Here is a 21,551-nt window from a genome sequence, read left to right on the forward strand (position 1 = left end):
TTCTGGAACCTTGAACTTCCTTGATTCAAGACAAATGGGTTCAAGAACTGATCCGATCAGGGTAAAGATCGAATTCCGGTGTTGTTCATCGGACAGGTTCTTCCCGTCCAATCTGCGCCTATCTTCAGATCAGTTAAGGGATCTACGGGAGGCGGTACAAGATCTGCTGTTGGAAGGGGTGATTGTGCCAGTTCCCTCTCAGGAACACTTTCAAGGTTTTTATTCAAACCGGTTTACTGTACCTTGTAAAGAATGCAAAGTGTGTCCAATTCTGGATCTCAAGGCTCTGAACCGCTTTGTGCGGGTTCAGAGGTTTTATATGGAATCCATTCGCACGGTGGTGGCGTCACTACACCAGGGAGACTTCTTGACCGCCTTCGGTCTGATGGTATCAATTTTTGCGGCGGTTCAGTTTGCTCAGTTCCATACCAGACCATTGCAAAGAGAGATTCTTGTCAAATGGAACAAGGATCCAAAGTTCTTGGACACTTTGATTCGGTTGAGTCACAATACGAGATCTGCTAAGTTATGGTGGCTTCTTTCTCCAGCACTGTGCCAGGGCAAGTCCTTCCTCCCATTGTGTTGGACGGTGGTGACCACGGACGACTCCCTTATAGGCTGGGGCGGGGTACTGGGGAAGTTCTGTGCCCAGGGAAACTGGACAGTAGAAGAGTCCAAACTGTCGCAAACTGTTTTGGAGCTCAGAGCAATAAAGCTTTGTCTGAGCCACTGGACGACTCCTCTGAAAGATTGTCTGGTTCGGATCCAATCGCACAACGCCATGGCTGTGGCTTACATCAATCACCAGGGGGGGGCACCAAGAGTTTTGGCCTGGGTGGAAAAGTTTATTCCGGCCCTCTCTGCTGTGCACAAACACTGAGTCGTTGGATCAAGGGTAATGGTCCCTACATCCGGAGGTGTTTCATCACCTGTGTGTCCAGTGGGAGACTCCCGAGGTCGATCCGTTTTGCTTCTTGTCTTAACAAGAAGGTGCTGAGGTTCGTAGCCAGGTCTTGAGATCCTTTAGCTAACGCCACAGACGAACTGGTGGCTCCTTGGGGGTCAGTATCGGCTGATCTATGCGTTCCCTTTGCTGAAACTCCTGCCGAGGCGACTCCGCAGGATAGAGGTGGAAGGGATTCCAGTCATTCTGGTGGCCCCAGACTGGCCTCGCCATTCTTGGTACGCAAATCTGGTAAGGTTGGTCGCCGCTGCTCTTTGGAGACTTCCTTTCAGGGAAGAGCTGCTGTCTCAAGGACCAATCTTCCATCCTGCTTTACAGTTGCTGGCTTTAACGGCATGGCTGTTAAAAGTCAGGTGTTGAGAGATAGAGGTCTTTCTGATTCTGTAATTCCTATGCTTTTGAAGGCTAGAAAGTCAACTTCCAGGAAGATATATTATCGTACGTGGAAATCGTACATTTCATGGTATGAGTCGCTGAAGGTGCACCCTCGCTTGTTTTTGATCGCTAGGGTTTTGGTCTTCCTGTACAAAGGGGTTGAACAGCTGTTGGGTTTGGGCACTATCAAAGACCAAGTGCCGGCTTTGGCTATATATTTCCAACGCCCGTTAGTTACGCATGCCTTGATTCCTACCTTCATACAGGTACGAATCGTGGAAACTCAATTTGGAGTTGTCTGTTCTTCAAAAGCCTCCCTTTTAGAACATTCGGGAGATTTTTCTGGCTTTATTGTCCCAGAAAGGTTATCTTCTTTGTGGCTATCACTTCTGCTTGCTGAGTGTCTGAATTGGCGGCGTTGTCATGCCGCTCACCTTATCTGGTGGTACACAGGGATAAAGTGGTACTTCGACCTAATCAGTCGTTTCTTCCTAAGGTGGTTTCTGATTTCCATTTGAATGAAGACATTGTGCTGCCTTTCATAATTGATTAGATGTCGATTAATCGATTCGTTGTTTCGGTCCCGCTTTGAATAAGCAGACCCTATCACTGAGGTGCAGTGTCCACTTTAAATGCAGAGAGGAAGTAAAAGTTTTATACAATGGATAGATCAGCTCAAGGCTGTTTGTGGGAAAAGGTTCATGTGCATAAAAATTATTTGCTGATGTGGTTATTTTATAGCGCTAAGAGAAGGTCAGGTCCCTATAAACAACCAAATACAGCAACATTTGTGGTATTCCAGAGGAAGTAAAGTATAAGAAATCTGTATGCTGGTAATAAGTTTCTTGCTGTGTAGGCAGGAGTTTAGCTTGTCATTCAGCATTTTTATGTTAACATCTAAGCCTTCTAGTCTGTAAAAGTTGTTACTTTCTGGTTAAACTGTTGTTTTCAAAACTTCCTAAACTAAGAGAACGTGTGACGCCAACACAGCACATAATCTTGTTCACGTCAGTATTTTATATCTTCACATGCAAAACACTCATACCATGACAATAATGTTGAACTTTTAAAAGACTTATGTGTACTGCGGTACAGTACTTTCGTTCAGATATTTTATGTTTTTCCTCCAATATCTTGCAAGGCTCATACCGCTTCCACTGTCCATTGTAAAAGGTGCTATTTTGAAATGATTTTGTGTGTGGCAGTAACTTAGCCGCGGAACAGTCACACTTTATGGGATCATTGCACATAATAATTAATCTGTCCAATTAACTTCTCTGCATGCGGAATGCTAGGCATATAAACCCGAGGGAGATTTATGTTTTGTGTACACTGAGACCTAGACATGATGAAACCATTTCCTCCTTTGCCGCTTGTGACTGCTTCATTTATGACTGGTTACCTGCCAGGGACAAGATAAATAAACTCTGAGGACTGGACATAAAATTGCAAATGATTTTTGTGCAAGCTAGCGATTTTGGTGACACTTGGCATTAGCGACATACATTTTTTGGAAGGAATATTAGATTTGCAAAAAAGCCTTTTTTAATGTCACTAGATAAGAAAGGCAGGCTCTTAAAGTGGAACCTCAGTCAACATTGATGACTTTTTTAACCCCTTGGAGCCTAAAGCCCCGTACACACGTCCCGAATGTCGGCCGAACGATCGGCCGTCTTTTGTCCGGTGCTGTCCTGTCGGCTGAAAAGTGCTAAAGACTGCACACGAATTTTGTCGGCCAACAACAGCCGACTACAGAAGTGATGTCATGTGGTGGTTAACTTTCCGTGTCTTTTTTCTTTTCTGAGCATGCCCAGTCTTGCAAATCTGCTGTTTGTCGGCCGAATTCTGTACTGACTGGCGAACAATGGCGGTTCTGGTGTTGGCCAACAAAAATTTTAATGCCTGCACACCCGATTCTGTTCGGCCGAAAAGTCGTAGTCGGTTGTCGGAAGCATCATACTAACAAGCCGACAATCGGCCGATCATTCGGCGGCCGAATATTTACGGCTGACAATCGCTACGTGTGTACGGGGCTTAAGTCCTTTTCTGACATTTGTTGCTTACAAGTTAAAATCTTTTTTTTTTTGCTAGAAAATTACTTAGAACCCCCAAGCATTCTATATATATATATATATATATATATATATATATATATATATATATATATATATATATATATATATATACATATATATATTTTTTTTAGCAGGGACCCTAAAGAATAAAATGGCGATTGTTGCAATATTTTAGGTCACACAGTATTTGCGCAGCGGTCATTCAAATGCAATTTTTTGGGAAGAAATACACTTTGATTAATTAAATAAAAAAACAAAAAACAAAAAGTTAGCCCAATTTTTTTGTATAATATGAAAGATGATATTACACCAAGTAAATAGATACCTAACGTGTCATGCTTTAAAAATGCGCACACTCATGGAATGGCGACAAGCTTGGGTACTCAAATCTTCATAGGAGATGCTTTAAAAAACTTTGACGGTTACCTCTTTAGAGTCACAGAGGAGGTATTGTGCTAGAATGAATGCTCTCACTCTAACGATTGCAGCAATACCTCACGTGTGGTTTGAACACCATTTTCATATGTGGGAGCAACTTGCATATGCATTCGCTTCTCAGCGCGAGCACGGAGGGACGGGGCGCTTTGAATTTTTTTTTTCCTAATTTTATTTTTTTATTTTTACACTATTCTTTTAGAGAAAAAAATTTGATCACTTTTATTGCTGTCACAAGGAATGTAAACATCCCTTGTAACAGTAATAGGCAGTGTCAGATGCTCCTTATGGAGTGATCTAAAAGACCCCAAATTCCTCCTCTGCACTTAAAAGCATTCAAAACGCCAAGTTTGACTGTTTTGAATGCTGTGTTTTTTTAACAACAAATCTGGCGCCTTTAAGGCTCCACTACCCAGATGTGAAGTCATGACATCACTTCCAGGTTTTTTACAATGGAGATCCAATCAGAGCCGAATTTCGCTTTGTTTGTGTCTTCAACCAGCTGTCAGACGTGCTGGCTGGTTGCCCGGGCCTTTTTGGTGGAATGGGAGACCCGGGCGAGCCCTGGAGCCCTGATTAGCCGCATCAGTTCTCAATACAAGTAAGCCGACCGTCGCCTCTAAACAACGGTATTGGGTTGATGCCTCTAGGTGTCTAGCTGCAGGCATCACCCCGGTACAACCCCCTAAACCCAAGGCTGTATGTTTGCGTTCTGTCAGCACTAAAGGGTTAAATCTCATGCTGCTAACATTAGTAAATGAATAGGAAAGTTTATCACTTTACTTGTTTAAGTGCCGGTTCACATTTGTGCGATCACAGAGATCGCATGTAATTCGGAGCGCACTGCTCCTAAAATTACATGTGATCTCTGTGCGGTGCAAATTCAGCCATACAGTTTGTTGTATGGCTGAATTTGCACCGCAATCGCACCCAACACGCACAGGATCCTTTTTTTATCCGCAGCAGAATCGGATCGCATGGTGGTTCACACTAGTGCGATCCGATTCTGTGCAAATTTTCAGATCGCACTGCGATATGCGATCTGATCTGGGGGTGGTGTTAACTATTAATTGACACCCCCCGCATATCGCATATGGCAGTGTGAACAGCCAGGGGTGCGGATGCGATGCGGGAAAACGCTGTATATTCGCAGCGTTCCCGCATTGCAGAAATGTGAACTGGGACGTAAACATTTTTTTTTCACATTTCTTCAGTTCCTTCCTGGTTTGCAGGCCTAGGCAAATCTAATACATCCAGGAGTCTTCAAGAAGAGAGGAGGGGCTTCGTCAGCTAAGAAGCTAAGGGCAGATGTAAATGCTACATGAATCATTTGCCCTTACTCAAGATGGCCAGTAATTTCCAGGGTGGATAAAAAAAACTTAGATTTTTTTTTTAAAAACCTCTGGATTTTTTTAAATTTAAATCAGATTTTTTTTTTTTTTAATCAAATCTATTTAAGATACAATAATTTTGTTCCGCATGAAATGGAGCTTAGTTATGTAGCATGAGGCTGTATATTCTGCAATATTTACCAAAGTAGCATGAGGCTGTATATTCTGCAATATTTACATTTTTGGTAAACTCATTCAATGAATCCAAGCTCTACATGCTAAGATAATATGCACTGCATTGATGCATTCACACAAATTCACAGTAACCATGAGATAAAACAAAGTTCAGGAATATTCCTTTATCTCATTGTTTTGCAAATCTATATACACTACAAAATATATGATTACAGATCGGTTCTGATATCGCCCTTTTACTAACCTAACAGCTTATTATTCTAAATGGGAAACCTTCATTTTGTTTGGAAATATTAAAGAATTTAACTACCAGCAAGAATAACATACATACATACTTTAACTTATTTATAGTTATTTATTATATTCTAATTTATGATTTTGTGTTTCAAACTTTATCATACCCGAGATGTTATAAAGAAGAGCGCACAGTAAAAAAAAATCATATGTAAATAGTTGGTTTGGGCTGCTCATTCTTAAGAATTACATGCAAAATAATGGTACCGCTTTCAGCACCTAAAATCCGAAAGAATCATACCGCCAGGGAGGTTAAACACACATAGTTCATAAGGTTATGTGTAAATCAATGCCTGCACCTTAAAGTGCAAATATATGTGCAAAAACTAGGCAAACTCATATGGATTTAAACATATGTAGTGCAAAATATATAACAGTACATACACTTTCCAGGAAAGTTACTAAAGTGCAAATATATGTGCAAATTAAGCAAAAAAGTGTAAATACATGAAGTGCACAGGTGACCATAAAGTCTGTAAATAGTATACGATTAAATAAAAATAGTCCATCATTTGAAAAATTCATAGTACATCCACCAAAAAAGTGCAGATAAATCCTATTGAGTGATCTTGAGTGTATGACCACCACTGATAAAACAGGTAAATCAAAGGCTTACCAGATACCCCGGACCCAACAGAGTATACTCTTTGGATCATTCAAGCTTAAGGGAAACCGATACCACTGTATTATAGATGTCACAAATCCTTCAGAAGACAATAACACTTTCAACCCAGACTCACCCTCCACAGAATGTTACTCAAGAGGATAACCACTGGTGACTACAATAGGAAATTCTTCCTTGAGGAGCTCAATGAAATAGAAAACTCCTAGTGTGTACCCATATAAAACCATTTAATAGTAAAGGTAAAAAACACACTTACAGAAAGACTGATGAAAAGCGCTTGTACTTAGAAATAATTGCAGCATTTGCAGTAGACCCAACGAGTTTCGTCTAAATAGACATCATCTACTACAAGTGCTGCTGCTTTATATACCTTCCAGGGGGTGAACCCCACAATTAGATGTTCGTATTGTGTTTCCCCATTCAGTACGGCTGAACTTCCTGATTTGGCAAAGATGGCAGCGAGGCGTGCGTTCCATGCCTCGTTTTGAATCTCATAGCGTGTTAATGTTAATTCAACTATATGTTACAAGCCCCGATATGAATCCCGCCCTGGAACCACAAAGGGGAAGTAGAAACCAAGCCTCATATTAAAAAGGTATACACTAAAGGAAAATATTACCAAGCCTCATTTTAACTCCACAACGGGCCGGTTTACAAGCCTCACAATTCTGCAATTCAAAGCCACAGAAAAAAATGTAAAAACCCCAAAACGCGTTGGGTCTGCTGCAAATGCTGCGATTATTTCTATGTGACATTTATAATACAGTGGTATCTACATTTACCCTCAAGCTTGAATGATGCAAACAGTATACACTCTGTTGGGTCTGGAATATCTGGTAAGCCTTTGATTTACCTGTTTTATCTGTGGTGGTCATTCACTCAAGAGGATTTATCTGCACTTTGCACTTTTGCGGTGGGTATACTACAAATTTTTCAAGTGATGGACTATTTTTATTTAATCATATAATATTTACGGACTTTATGGTCACTTCTAGACCGCTCCGTTATCCTGCCCCTCTTTTATATGGACTAGGAGGTGCCACAAAATGACAAAGGCGTGATATTTCAACTATGGCGTTAAACCACATTCAAGTTATATTTCACATTCATTATATCACAAGAATAAATGCTGCCCAAACACCACTCCTGGTTTTCAGTTTTCTTTTTTTTCAAGAAGGAAATTGAGCACAGCAAACACACACGCTGAACACTTCAAAAACACATGCCTATAGTGAGTTTGACAGATTCAGCATGTCCTTTTGAAATGTTGCAATTTAATTCAATTGAAACATCAGGTTGTGGGAAAGCCTAGAGAACAAGATATGCCCTAAAATTCTTGATGCATCGAAATGCAACCTGCCACTGTTTTAATTACCTCGTACATTGGCAGGTACCATTGGGAGCATTAAAAATGCGGCTAAAATTATTTTTTTCTTTATTCTCTAAAACCAAGGGAAAGAGGCCCAAAGCATAACTAGCAATACATAACATAACAAAAATGAATAGTCAATTCAAGGATTAAAAAAAAATAACCAGCTTTTGCTGCAATATTCACCAACAATCCAGAGATTTCCCCTGCAGTACTTCTTTTCTGCTGCTACATGACTGCAGTCTGACAGCCATCATCATTCACCCCACTTTCATGGAGCCCAGTTCATCTTGGACTCACCCTAGCTTATGACTGGACAGTGAAAGGAGAAGCATAAGGCCCCTTTCACATCTGTCCGCTCCGTCGGCGTAGTAGTTTTTCTCAGCGGGGAGCAGGCGGATGACAGCTCGGTCTCCACTCTGTGTGCGGAGATGGAGGTGTCAGATCCCCGCTGTCCTCTATGGGGGAATTGAATGTTCTCATCCAATCCGATCCGCCAGACGAATGGCAAATAGGGTTTCCATCCGTGCGGATTTGACGGACATGTCTCCGCTGACATCCGCTGCCCCATAGAGATGCATGGGGTATCTGTTCAGATCCGCCTGAAAAACTGACAGGCGGATCTGAACAGTCCACATGTGTGAAAGGGCCTTACAGCGATGCGCTTATCTCTCTAATTCTGCTTTCCCCTTCAATCAGCATGATTCTTATCAGCATTAACTAATTGGTACATTGTACTGCTTCTTCCTCTCGCACGCCAACTCTGCTTTACAGGGACTGCATAAAGCTGATGCCAGATCAAATTCAGGAATGTACAGTTTGATTATAAAAAATACATTTTAAATAAACATGATTGCGGAGATAAATTAATCTCTGTCTTATATTGGAGTTCAGTTTTAAAAACTGTTCTCTTTCAATCTCCACTTCCTGTCTTTCTAACTCATCCCCTTTTCCATGTGACATTAGACATCAGTCTGAATAAAGAACAAAATCTTGCATTGTATGCATGTGATTTCCCAGGAAGGCACTGTGTGAGGTAGCCTTTCCAGGATTCATCTGGGAGGCCCTGGCTACATCACTCATGCCTCTAGAGACCAGGAAGTGCAATGTAGATAAATGTAAGTAACAGCCAAATGTCAGAAACTTTAGTATCAGGACAAAGAGTGGCATGTAACCCTGATTTATTCTGTAGGGGGTGGGGAGGTCTGCTTTAGAGCTGAACCCTTGGGATAAACAAATATCTAAAAATAAGAGGTTTTACCTTCTTTGTGTATTTCTTTAAGATCTGTGCAGTAATCCAGTGTGCATCTACCTAGTCTCTGCACCCTCCTTTAGTTTTTGCAGGCAGCCTGTAGTGGATGGGTCCTGATAACTCCGTCCCACAGCTTTGATCTTTACACAGGTTGTGTATAGCATTTGGTGTACACAAAATGGATTTATACCCTTTGTGGCTATTAACCACTTTACCACCGGAGGATTTTGCTGTCTTCCGTCCAGGCCACTTTTTGCGATTCGGCGCTGTGCGACTTCAACTGACAATTGCGCGGTCGTGCGACGCCGTACCCAAACGAAATTTACGTCCTTTTTTTCCCACAAACAGAGCTTTCTTTTGGTGGTATTTGATCACCTGTGCGATTTTTACTTTTTGCGCTATAAACAAAAAAAGAGCGTTTATTTTGAAAAAATAACAATATTTTTAACATTTTTTTATATGAAATTCCCCCCAAAAAAGATGTAAAAACCAATTTTTTAAAAAATTTTTGGCCAATTTGTTTTATGCTACCTATGTTTGGTAAAAAAAATCACAATAAGCGTATTTTGATTGGTTTGCGCAAAAGTTATTGCGTTTACTAACAAAGGGAAAGATTTCTGTCATTTTTGGTGTTTTTTTTTTAACGCGTAATGGCGGCGATCTGCGATTTTTTTTTTTTGTGGGACTGCGACATTGCGGCGGACAGATCGGACCCTTGACTGACATTTTTGACACTTTTGGGGTTACCAGTGACATTACTGCAGTAATCAGTGCTATATATATGCACTGTTACTGTAAAAATGACACTGGCAGGGAAGGGGTTAATTTTATTGGAGAGGGAGGGGTTAATGTATGCCTGGTGCTTACTGACGTGTGTGGGGGGAGGTGACTGAGTGAGTCATGGACAGATCGGATGTCCAGCTATGCTGAACAGTCCGATCTGTCACTCCCTGTCACTATGGAGATCCGCCCGCTGTGTTTACACACAGCGGGCGGATCTCCACACTAGATCCCCGGCGATCGGGGCAGAGCAGCGGCGATCGCCGCTGCTCCTCCCCTGGCCCGACTCCCGCTGTGAATGAAAACAGCGGGAGCGAGCCTCCGGCGGCGCGCAAGCACCGCCCAGAAGGGGGAGTGTCTGACGACGTTAATACTACGTCGTCAGACGATAACGAGCCACTTTGCCGCAGTACTATTACCGTACTCGGTCGGCAAGTGGTTAATGAATATATTAAAATTGAGGTTTTTTTGTGCCTGGAGTTCAGCTTAAACCTTCTTGCTTGTTTAATTGGCTAGTTAACCATTACAGATCAAAGTACAATCCCATAGAGCTGGGCACACAGTATACATTTTTATTATTTTTTTTTCAAACCAGAGGGCGGAATAAAAAAAAAAACCCCATCAGATAGCCTTACTAACACAAATGAATGGAGCTCTATCATTTCAAAGCCATTGTTGCTCATTTTAAGAGATTCTTTAATGAATGGAATAGTACCACTGGACTGGCATAAGACCAATGTGATGCCTATATTTAGAAAAAGCGGTCAAAGTCTTTACCACCAAGTAACTATAGACCTGTTAGTTTAACTTCAATGGTTGGGAAGATACTGAAGAGTTTAATAAAAGACCACATAGATGCGTTTTTGCTAGGAAAAAAAAAAAAAAACATTTTAAGCAACAGACAGCATGGATTGGTGAAAGACAGAAGTGGACAAAAAAGTCTGATTTTCTTTTTATGAGGAGGTAAGTAAAACCTTGGACAGAGGGGTGGCTGTGAATGTAGTATACTTGGATTTTGCAAAAGTGTTTGACACAGTTCCCCACACACGGCTAATGTGTAAGGTAAAATCTACAGGCTTGGAAAAATCAGTTTGTAAATGGATTGAAAACTGTCTTCAGTAGTGGTTAATGATTCTTACTCTGAATGGTCTAAGGTTATCAGTGGTGTACCCCAAGGTTCAGTGTTGAAATCCTTAATTTTTAATATATTTATAAATGATATAGGGTCCGGGATTAAAAGTACAATTTCAGTCTTTGCAGATGACACCAAGCTGTTCAGTGGAATAACATTCTTACAGGAGGTCTCCAACTTAAAGCCGACCTCCAGTGCACTTTTTAATTGGGAACTATTTTGCAAAGATATACTGTTGATCAATGTAAAGTTATGCACTTTGGGGATAAAGAAATATGCATGCATCATACATACTAGGGGGAGTACAACTGGGGGAAAAAATGGTGAAGGATCTGGATGTTCTGGTAGATTATAGACTTAAAATAGCATGCAATGCCAAGCTGCTGTTTCCAAAGCAAGCAAAGTCCTTTCTTGTATTAACAGAGGCATGGACTCCAGAGAGAAAGATATCATTTTGCCCCTGTACAAATCATTCGTAAGACCTCATCTGGAATATGCAGTTCAGTTTTGGGTACCAGTTCAGAAAAATTATATTTGGGAACTGCGGGAAAGGTGCAGAGAAGGGCAACCAAACTGATGAGGAAAGATTAGAGGAACTGAATTGATTCTCTCTTAATAAGAGGAGATTAAAGGGGGATATGATCAACATGTATAATTACATAAATGGTCTATTTGGTGAACATTGTGTACAGTTATTCACTTAAAGGGGGCACTCTTTATGTCTGGAGGAAAAGAGATTTAACTTTCAATTACAGAAAGGCTTCTTCACAGTAAGAGCTGTGAAAATGTGGAATATACTCCCTCAGAAGTTTTTCCTGACCAGTTCAGTAGATTGTTTTAAAAGAGGCCTGGATTCTTTCCTAAATGTACATAATATTTTTGGATACTAATATTTATAGGTAAAGTTGATCCGGTGAATATCTGAATGGCCTCTTGGGGAATCGGGAAGGATTTATTTTCCCTCTGCTGGAGCAAATTGAAACATGCTTTGTTTTTGTTTTTCACACTGATCAGCTCTGCCAGCCATTGGCTGTAAGCCTTGATCAGATGCTGGTTGGATGCTGGTTTTCCAGCATGCCTGTTCAACAGAAGCCGGTGAGACAGAGAGCTGTACACTCTGCCTGAAAGTCGGCCAGTTCCTACCGAACCAACCATTTTCGGCCAATTTTCGGCTCCTGTGTACCCATCCTAAGTCATGCCCATACATCTTTAGGTCGTATCGTTCCTCCTTGGCAGCTTACAGCCAAAAAGCTGATTTGACCATCTTCGGTGATATCTTCATAGGCTTGATATCTGGAATGGCATTTGCCTGGAGTACTGCTGTGTCTGTGCAATAGATGGGTTAATTAAAGCCTACATGTATCTTTAAGTTTCTGTCCTCTTTTGACCATGGGTATGATAATTACAACAGTGTCCCAAGTATAAAATGACAGCATGTGATTCAGTTTGAGTTAAACTGGCCCAAATTTTACTTTGACATTTGAACAATGTCAATTCCCTTTCTATCACCTAGTTTGTCAATACCTTTTTACCGTCAGTCCTCTTGGTAACACCTTTTCTTATAGGTTGATTGTTATGTTTTCAGGCTTTTCTGATACATTGTGTTCAGTGCTGCAAAGGAAACATTTAAACTATTTTCATATTTGCTGGAATTTTATAATCATATTTATTTTTCTTTTATTCTAGAATATGCGCACAACTGTACGATAGCGGGGTGTCAGCATCACTGTGCTCGTACTGTGACCGGACCAGTGTGTTATTGCAACACCTCCTTTCAGCTCGCTGAAAATGGCAAGACTTGCAAAGGTTAGTCACCATAGTGTTTATACAACAGTCAAAAGAAGAGAATATACTGAATCTTCTCTATAGGGGAATAATTGCATAATAAGACAAATTGTTGAGAAAGACCATAGTGCTCCGATATGCTTTCTAAGAGGGAAAAAAAATCACGATGTGCAAAGCAAATTGTGAAAGCTTTTTCTATTTTAAAGTGAGAAAGTCAGTTAGTCTTATGTGGGGAAATAGGCCAGAAAGTAGCTGAAATGCTGAGGTGGAACTGAAAATGTACAAAAATTAAACAGTCGTAGGATTATGCAAGAACTTTATTATGTCAGCAGATTCTTTAAAAAGAATATGGAAAACCAAATCTAATGATACTGAAAACCATGGCATGTGTTACAGATTTAAAGTAGAACTATAGGGAGGTTTATAACCCCTGTCAGATTTTTTTTTTTTTTCGCCTTCTGTGCCCCATTGCGGAGATTTTCCTTCACTTTGGTTCCATGGCCAAACAGGAAGTGACAGGAAATCCCTGCAAATTAAGGACATATAAGGGGACCCCCTGTTCACCAGAACTAGTATCCCTAGAACTAGTATTACTTTTCTGGGGACAACCCAAAATTTGGGATTTTGTTTTACTTTCACTTGCAATGATAATGATAAACAGGACAAATAGAGAGGGTAAATCTCTGTAACAAGGACACAGACCGCAATAAAACCTGACAGGTGTTCTAATACATCTCCACTCTATACAAAACTAAAATAAAGGTTTTGCCTTTAGTTATACTTTAAACATGATGTAATGAAGAAACAGGTATACCTGCAAAAGAACAGATTTGAATATCTACCTTTCCTGCCTGTCAATGGCAACCGAACACCAATCCCATTAAAAAGAAAAATCCTTCACAATGTTCTGCTGGGCAACCAGCATGTCTCCTAGTCCCCTGGTGTGCTCAGTGGTTCCTTCCACTGGCTTCCATGTCATTACAAGATACAGTTATGACAGTCAGCAAAAGGAGCCAGTTAGAGCAGAGGGAACGGAGGAGATGGACACTATTGGAAGTTTTACAGCAGACTAAAGTGTAAGATTTCTCTTCATTGGAGGAGCGCAGACAGCTGGAAAAGTAAGTGTTAATTATTTATTTTACAGATATGCATATTTTTTCTTTTCTTTTTTAGCAATTTCAGGATTACTTGAAGGCCTGCGTAGATGGGCTTTTCGTTTCTTCTAATGGGCTGCTCTGTAACTTCAGACAGGGCCTGAAAACAAGTCACCTGTTTAAATTGTTTTTCAGTGCCAAGAGTCTTACATGATGATTTTCATAATTCAGTACACTCATGTAATTGTGGAATAGTATAATCGGCTAAAAAAAATGGCAGCTGCTACACATTTAGCTACAGTTTGGAGAGCACATAACACTGTGCAAAAGTTTAAGGCAGGTGGTGCGAAGAAATGTTGTAGAGTAAGAATGCTTTTAAAATGTGTGTGTATATATATATATATATATATATATATATACAGTATATCATAATTGTTTATTTTTATCAATTTACAAAATGCAAAGTGAGCGAGCGGAAGGAAAGTCTAAATCAAATCAATATTTGGTGTGACTACCATGGCTTCAAAACATCATCAATTCTTACAGTTTGAGTCTGGTATATGATTAATAAATTATACCAAACAGGTGCTAATGATCATTAATTTCATATATAGGTTGAACCAAGGTCATTAACTGAAACATAAACAGCTGTGTAGGAGGCTTAAAACTGGAGGAACAGCCATTAACATCTTGCTTACTTCCCTTCATCACTGGAAAATGTCCATCAGTGCCATCAGCACAGAAGTGGCAGAAACCAGTGGGACCCAGGTACACCCATGTACTGCAAAGAAGTCAGGGCAGAAATGGTCTTCATGGAAAAATTGAGGTCAAAAAGCCATACCTCCGACGTGGAAATAATGCTCAGCGACTCAACAATGCTCGAAAACAAAGGAATTGGGATACAGAAAAATGAAAGCAGGAGCTCTGGACTGATGATTTAAAATATTTGAAGCAGGAGGCAGATTTTTCGCCAAATGATGGAGAGTGATAAAATAATGAGTGTCTGCAGGAAACAGTGAAGCATGGTGCAGGTACCTTCCAAGTTTGTGGCTGCTTTTCTCCAAATGGAGTTGGAGATTTGGTCAGGATCAATGGTGTCCTTAATGCAGAAGAATACAGGCAGATACTTATCCATTATACCCTACCATCAGGGAGGTATGTGATTGACCCCAAATGTATTCTGCAGCAGGACAAGGGCTCCAAAGATACAGCCAAATTAGGAACTATCTTCAGTGTAAAGAAGAACAAGGAGTCCTGAAAGTGATGGTTTGGCCCCCACAGAGCCCTGATTTCAACATCGAGTCAGTCTGGGATTACATGAAGAGACAGGAGGATTTGAGGCAGTGTACATCCACAGAAGATCTGTGTTTAGTTCTCCAAGATGTTTGGAACAACCTACCTATTGAGTTCCTGCAAAGACTGTGTGCAAGTGTACCTAGAAGAATTGATACTGTTTTGAAGGCAAAGGGTGGTCACATCAAATATGGATTTCTCACCTGCCTAAAACCTTTACACATTAGTGTATGTTGAGACTAGGACTGGGAATAAGCAAGGATATCGGGGATCCTAGGATACGGTTTGTTTTTCACAATTTGTTGACTGGAATCACATGTTAGTGGGGGGGAATAGGTAGAAGTTGGAAACGTTTGTACAGGGGTTGCTGTTTCTGCTGTTTGTCATCACCAGTGATTACATGGGAGCAGCAAAGTATGCAAAACACAGTATGTATTTCCTGGTGCTAAAGATGTTGATGAAATACCTATGTGAATTAGATAATTTCATGTTCAATTCTTGTCTGCAGTTATGGTGCAAAAACAGGCTGAATGTAAATAATGCAGTGCCAATGCAGGGGGGAAAAAAAAAGCTGTAGGAGGTCATGTTTGCAAAGTTGCAAATATGTGAAATTTAGTTAACCTAGGCCTCAGACACACTGGCATGTATAGGCATAAAATATACCTACCATAAAAAATACATAATTTCTCTTTTGTTCACTGACAGACACAGCTTCAATTCTTCAGACCAGTGAGCTTTATGCTGTCTCTGTTCAAGAGTAGGACTTGGCTGAAACCTTTTTGGTTACGCCCCTGGGGCAGTCCCAGAGGGTATACTATCACTTCCTGCTGTAGGTCTTCAGTTTTTTTGAAGGCTAGGAAATATACTTTCAGGAATGTTTATCATCGAGTTTGGAAGGTGTACATTACTTTGTGTGAGTCGCGGGCGGTTTCTCCCTGCTCCTTTTCTGTGTCTCGCCTGTTCGAGTTTCTACAATTGGGTGTAGATCAACGTTTTGCTCTGGGCACCATCAAGGGTCAGATTTCCGCCTTGGCTATTTTCTTTTCCAAAGGCCGTTGGCGGTGAAGTCCTTGGTTCACACTTTTGTGCAGGGAGTTCACTATCTGGCTCCTCCGGTGCGATCCCTGGTACCTCCTTGGGATCTCAATTTGGTTCTGTCGGTGCTTCAAAAGCCTCCCTTTGAAAATATTTGAGAAAATCCTCTGCTCACTCTGTCACAGAAGGTGACTTTCTTAGTAGCTATTACTTCCACGTGTTGCATATCAGAGTTGGCTGCATTGTCCTGTCGGTAACCTTACTTGGGGATTCATAGGGACAAAGTGGTGTTGCGACCCTGTCAGGTGTTCCTTCCCAAGGTTGTCTCGGGGTTTCATTTGAATGAAGACATTGTGCTACCATCCCTATGTCCCAAGCCTATACATCCTAAGGAAATTGCCTAACATTACTTAGATATGGTAAGGGTGAATTGGGTATAGCTGGCGGTGACTGAACTGATTCGAAAATCCGATTCTTTGTTTGTTCTTACAGATGGGCCTCGTAAGGGGCAGGCTGCGTCTGTTGCGACCATTTCCAAGTGGATCAGGCATACGGTGGTGCAGGCCTACTCCATTAACTTTCAGGTTCCTCCTTTCCCTGTTAAAAGAGCATTCTACGAGGGCGCTTAGTGCCTCCTGGGCCTTCCGTCCTCAGTGGTTTAGGTGTGCAAGGTGGCTACATGGTCGTCTGTACACACATTCACAAAATGTTAGAAGGTGGATGTACTTGGATCTTCGGATGTGGCGTTTGGCCGCAAAGTTTTGGATGCTGCGAACGAAAAGGCTTCCACTTCTTGAGGGTGAAAATGTTTCCTGGTGGTCAGCTCCAGTTGTTCCTAGTTGAGCTCCTGTTCCCTGGTTGGCTATGTTTAGCTTTGTTGGGAATTCTGCAATTGCTGTGTTTTTTCCCCACCCCTCATGTTGACACTGTTTTGGGACATCCCACTGGTCTGAAGAATTTGAAGCTGTGTCTGTCAGTGAACGAAAGAGAAAACTGGATTTTTGTCTTAACGTAAAATTGTTTTCTCTGAGGTTCACTGACAGACACAGCACCCGCCCCTCTGTTGAGGTTGAGTTATTTGTTCTTCTGACACTGCTTGTTACAAACTGGAGTCCTACAGCAGGAAGTGATGGTATACCCTCTGGGATGCCCCAGGGGTGTAACCAAAAAGGCTTCTGCCTAGTCCTACTCCTGAAGAGCAATAGCATAAAGCCCACTGGTCTGAAGAATTGAAGCTGTGTCTGTCAGTGAACCTCAGAGAAAAGGATTTTATGATGAGAAAAAATATCATTTTTTCCTGTGGCCGGGGAGCTGCAGGTGGTAGTGTACAGCTGGCTATAGAAGTAAATGACTGTGCACTCCTGTACTTTGCATCAGTGTCCTAGCAGATCACATATGCAGCAATTTGGCAACTACAGATCAAACAGAGGCTAAGATGGCAGCTTTCTTGGCTGTAAATGATAGGAGGGTTTGGCTCTACTTTACTTCGAACATGTTGCTTTGCCCTACATGGGTGACACAGGTTTTTCTTAAAAATAGTACTGCATTTTTGAAATCTGGCTCAGAGCCATTTAGAGGTTGTTGGCCAAGTCCTTTAAGTAAGTTTGAACACAAAATGTTTGCATATGACCAGTGTAATAACAATATACTGATTTGTTCACCTTTTTTGATAAATGCACAGTATATCTGTAAGAGCATGTGAAAAATGTAACATATCTCTTTGCAGATTTTGATGAATGCACATTGTATGGAACCTGCAGTCAGACTTGCCATAACACTGAAGGATCGTATGTTTGTAGATGTGTAGAAGGCTATCTGCTGCAGCCCGACAACAAGTCCTGCAAAGCTAAGAATGGTAATTGACAACTTTATCCTTTTTTAACATATGGTAATTTTCAGTTCGGATTATAAACAAACTCGAGTAAAACATTTTGGCTGGAATTTCACTTGAACCAATAAAACTCTGTCCTACTTCAGTGATATACCCACTAAAATGTAGATTTGCACCCCTGTCATTACCCTACATCAGCCTTTTTCAACCTTTTTACGCTTGAGAAATTCTTGAAATATTTTATAGGTCTCAAAGAACCCCAGCTAAAATAAATTATACCTATAGTTCCTGGTATATTGGTATAACCACTAAATTGTAGGATTGCTTAAATATATACAGATGAATTTGCATATTTTACATCCTGGGCAGTTTAATTTTTTACTCCTTCCTGCTTTTAGAAAAATAAATCTTGAAATAAATAAATATTAGCAAAGAAATGCAAACAGTAAAAAATTGTGCTGCTCCCTTGCATTGGTGGTCAGGATAATTAGGATAACAATTTGACATTGCTCACTGCTCAAGGAACCCCTAGAAACCTCTGGAGGTACTCTAGGCTTCCACAGAACCCTGATTTAAAAAGGCTGCCCTACACTTTCACAAACTCTGTCTGTGTCCACATCCATGTACCAATGCCAATGGCTCATTCAATAGAGCATTAAAGGCCTCCCATTAGCTCCCAGGTTTCTTTTCCAGGGATCTGGTTAGCACCATATCTTATGCAGGTACACATACAATAGTGCTTAGTGGGAATTTTTTCTTGAAATATGTTTGTCTAGCTTTAATATGAACTGTTCCTACAAGTCACTTATATTTTTTTTTATCTTTAGAACCAGTTGACAGGCCTACAGTTCTTCTTATAGCCAGCACTCAGAACATCCTTGCCACATATTTAAATGGAGCCCCTGTGCCAACTATCAATCCAACCAGCACCAAACAAACTACAGCTATGGATTTTAACTATGCAGAAGAGACGGTATGCTGGATACATATGGGAGACAGCCCTTCTCAGACCACCCTGAATTGTGCTAAAATCCCTAATCTGAAAGGTTTTGTAGAAGAGAGGACCATTAACATCTCCCTGAGCCTGCACCGTAAGTATGCCTGTAGTTCCTTCCTGTAGTGCAATTTTAATACATGCTGTGAAAGTAGCCCTTTATTTTACTCTGCATTTCAAAGTGACCTTATCTTTGTCTGCTTTAGTTTATCGAATATTTCTGTTCATTAGTATCTTAATTAAACATAATTGAAAGTGTATTTGGGCTTTGCTCGTTAAGAAAAAACAAGTTCCCATTAATGCCAGCTTCTGAAGGATACTGCTGGGTATGAGGAAGCCTTTGTCTTATCCTCAGCACTGGTAATTTGCAATTGGCTGCATAAAGTCCCATGTCATTGGGCATGGAGCCAGTTCTGTATAAGCTCTGTCTAGGACTGACTTGGAGCTTATACTATACTGGGCTTTTCTAGCTCCTGGGAGTGAACAGAGTGCGGAGGAGCAAAGGTGTTGGGTAATTATAGGTTCCTGCAAGGATTGGCTTTAAAGTGAATCTGTCTCATCTCTTACACTATTATGCAGTAGCTGCGTAAACCCTACCTCTTTATGATTTGATAAAGTTTTCATAAAGCCAAAATATTCTTGAATTTTCCTGAGCATGTAAACAATGGACCTAATGGTTTTTACCATGTACTGTTTAAAAGCGTATTTTCATTTTTGCGGCCAAATCGGGATAACACTTTTTAATTTGTTGCATGTTCCCATTCACATAGCATAACTAAAATAAAAATGCAGCTTACAGTACATTTTACTTCGTTTTTTTTTTTGTCTAAAAACAGTTGGCATAGGGAAAGAAAGCGAGGTGAAATCTTCTGAACAGGGGAACAGGCAGCAAAACGTGTGGTACAGGGGTGTTAACCCTTCCCTGTGCTATCTAAAAGACTTAAAAAAATATTATTTTGGCTGGAGATAAACCTAAAAAATGTACCTGTTCTGACTTACAAACAAATTTGATTTAAGAACAAACCTACAGTCCCTATCTTGTTTGTAACTCAGGGGACCGCCTGTAGTGGGGTTTGTACAAACGTAGCTGTAGAAAAAGGAAATGCATGTTAAAACATACTTTCTTGACTGCGGAGCGCTTTTTTTTTTTTTGGGCAATTATAAAATACTGAGCATTCATCATAAACCAAGTGGCTCCTAGAAATCGCATGTTAATCTTTCAACATTTTTGTAATATTTCGTTTATATGGAAAAATGGGGATTTAAAAAGCATTCTAAAATGTCCTGCAAATATTTTAAAGTGACTCTGACAGTACAGGGTCACTTGTACCCAACGCATACCTGCTAAAATAAGAACTATACCTACCTTTACAGCAGCCCTGTCTTAAAATGCTGCTGCTTTGCCGCTGCAATTATTCAGCCAGTTAGATAAGTCGAATCCCTGTTTCCCCCACCATGTACAGTGGTTCGTCCTATCAGCTCATACATCCTGTAATGATGTCCACACCAGTGAGAGGAACCACAGCGTCCAGCAGGTGTTAACAAACCCAGAAGTGTGAAATAGTTGCAGCATCTATGGAGCGGTGAAGCATCAGCATTTCAACATGTAGACCACCAAAACAGTAACTGTATTCCCTCTTCTTTTAGCAGGTTTCGTTTTTTCGTAAGAAAAAACCTGTACTAACAGGGTCACTTAAAGCTCTAAGCAGTTTGAAACAAAATATCTGAATATTTGCATATTTGTGAATGAAACCTAATCTTAGACAGTTGTTTAGGTGTATAGGAAATTTCATTTTTTATTAGTTTATTTATATATTTAATTTTGCTAAATTTCTAAACAATTTATTTTTTAGATACTTGATGTTAAGAGAGGTGTTCTAAATTGCAGCTTAGACCTACTGGGAATTTATATTATGTTTTATGTTAAACCTGGCTGTTGGCCATGTTACCTACAGACTGCAAATTTACATTTATTATTTGTATGTATTTGGACATGTCAGTTGTTTGATTTTTGTGATAGTTGTGTCTCAGGCACACAGACTTTTTGTGACCCAGTAATACTCCCAATTACATGGAGATCATTCCTTTAAGTTTGTGAGATTTGGCTGTGGAACGAGCATATAGAAGAATGCAGGGCGTAACTGAAAATATGAAATAGAGTTAATTGTGTGCTGCGAAACCGCTATTTTAAAAATGGAATGAATAGTATAGTTCTTAAAACAGAAGCTATTTAACATGTTATCAATTTCAACACAAATCCAAATCCCTTTCAGTATGCTTAATTCAGTAAGCAGTATTGATCGGTATTTGCCATTGATGGCTGTTATTGTGAGCAGTAAGAACCAATTCATTACAGCTTCGTGAGTTGAGCCTTTTTTGTCATTATGACTGTATAATTGGGCTGTATATCTGCGCTCTACTCCAGAACCGCTGATTTTTAGCCTTACCTATAAAGAATCACCTGGATTTACTTGCATAGAACTGTTACAGACTGTTTTGGTTTTCCACAGTGCAAAATATGAAACGCAAAGTATATCTTCAACAGAAGATATCACTTCCAACACAGATCCAAAAACAAGCATGTATTCTGCATTTTTGGGTAGGGCATGAAAGAATAAAAAAACATGGAATACTTTCCTTGCTTTTACTTTCTGTTTGGATGTTTTATTTATGTTGATCATTAGGACTTCAA

General features: G+C 40.3%; 1 protein-coding gene across 2 annotated transcripts in view; it reads left to right on the forward strand.

Annotated features, from left to right (window-relative positions):
• The window catches only part of LRP1 (LDL receptor related protein 1), a 555,292-nt gene that overhangs the window by 174,742 nt on the left and 358,999 nt on the right, over window positions 1-21,551 (forward strand). For both annotated transcript variants that reach the window (XM_082246010.1, XM_082246011.1), the window contains exons 4-6: window positions 12,514-12,633; window positions 17,761-17,889; window positions 18,693-18,956. In XM_082246010.1, coding sequence (XP_082102136.1) covers window positions 12,514-12,633; window positions 17,761-17,889; window positions 18,693-18,956 — 513 coding nt within the window. The remainder of the gene's footprint in view (window positions 1-12,513; window positions 12,634-17,760; window positions 17,890-18,692; window positions 18,957-21,551) is intronic.

Source organism: Pelophylax lessonae, assembly GCF_965119305.1.
Source record: "Pelophylax lessonae genome assembly, chromosome: 2".
NCBI lineage: Eukaryota > Metazoa > Chordata > Amphibia > Anura > Ranidae > Pelophylax > Pelophylax lessonae.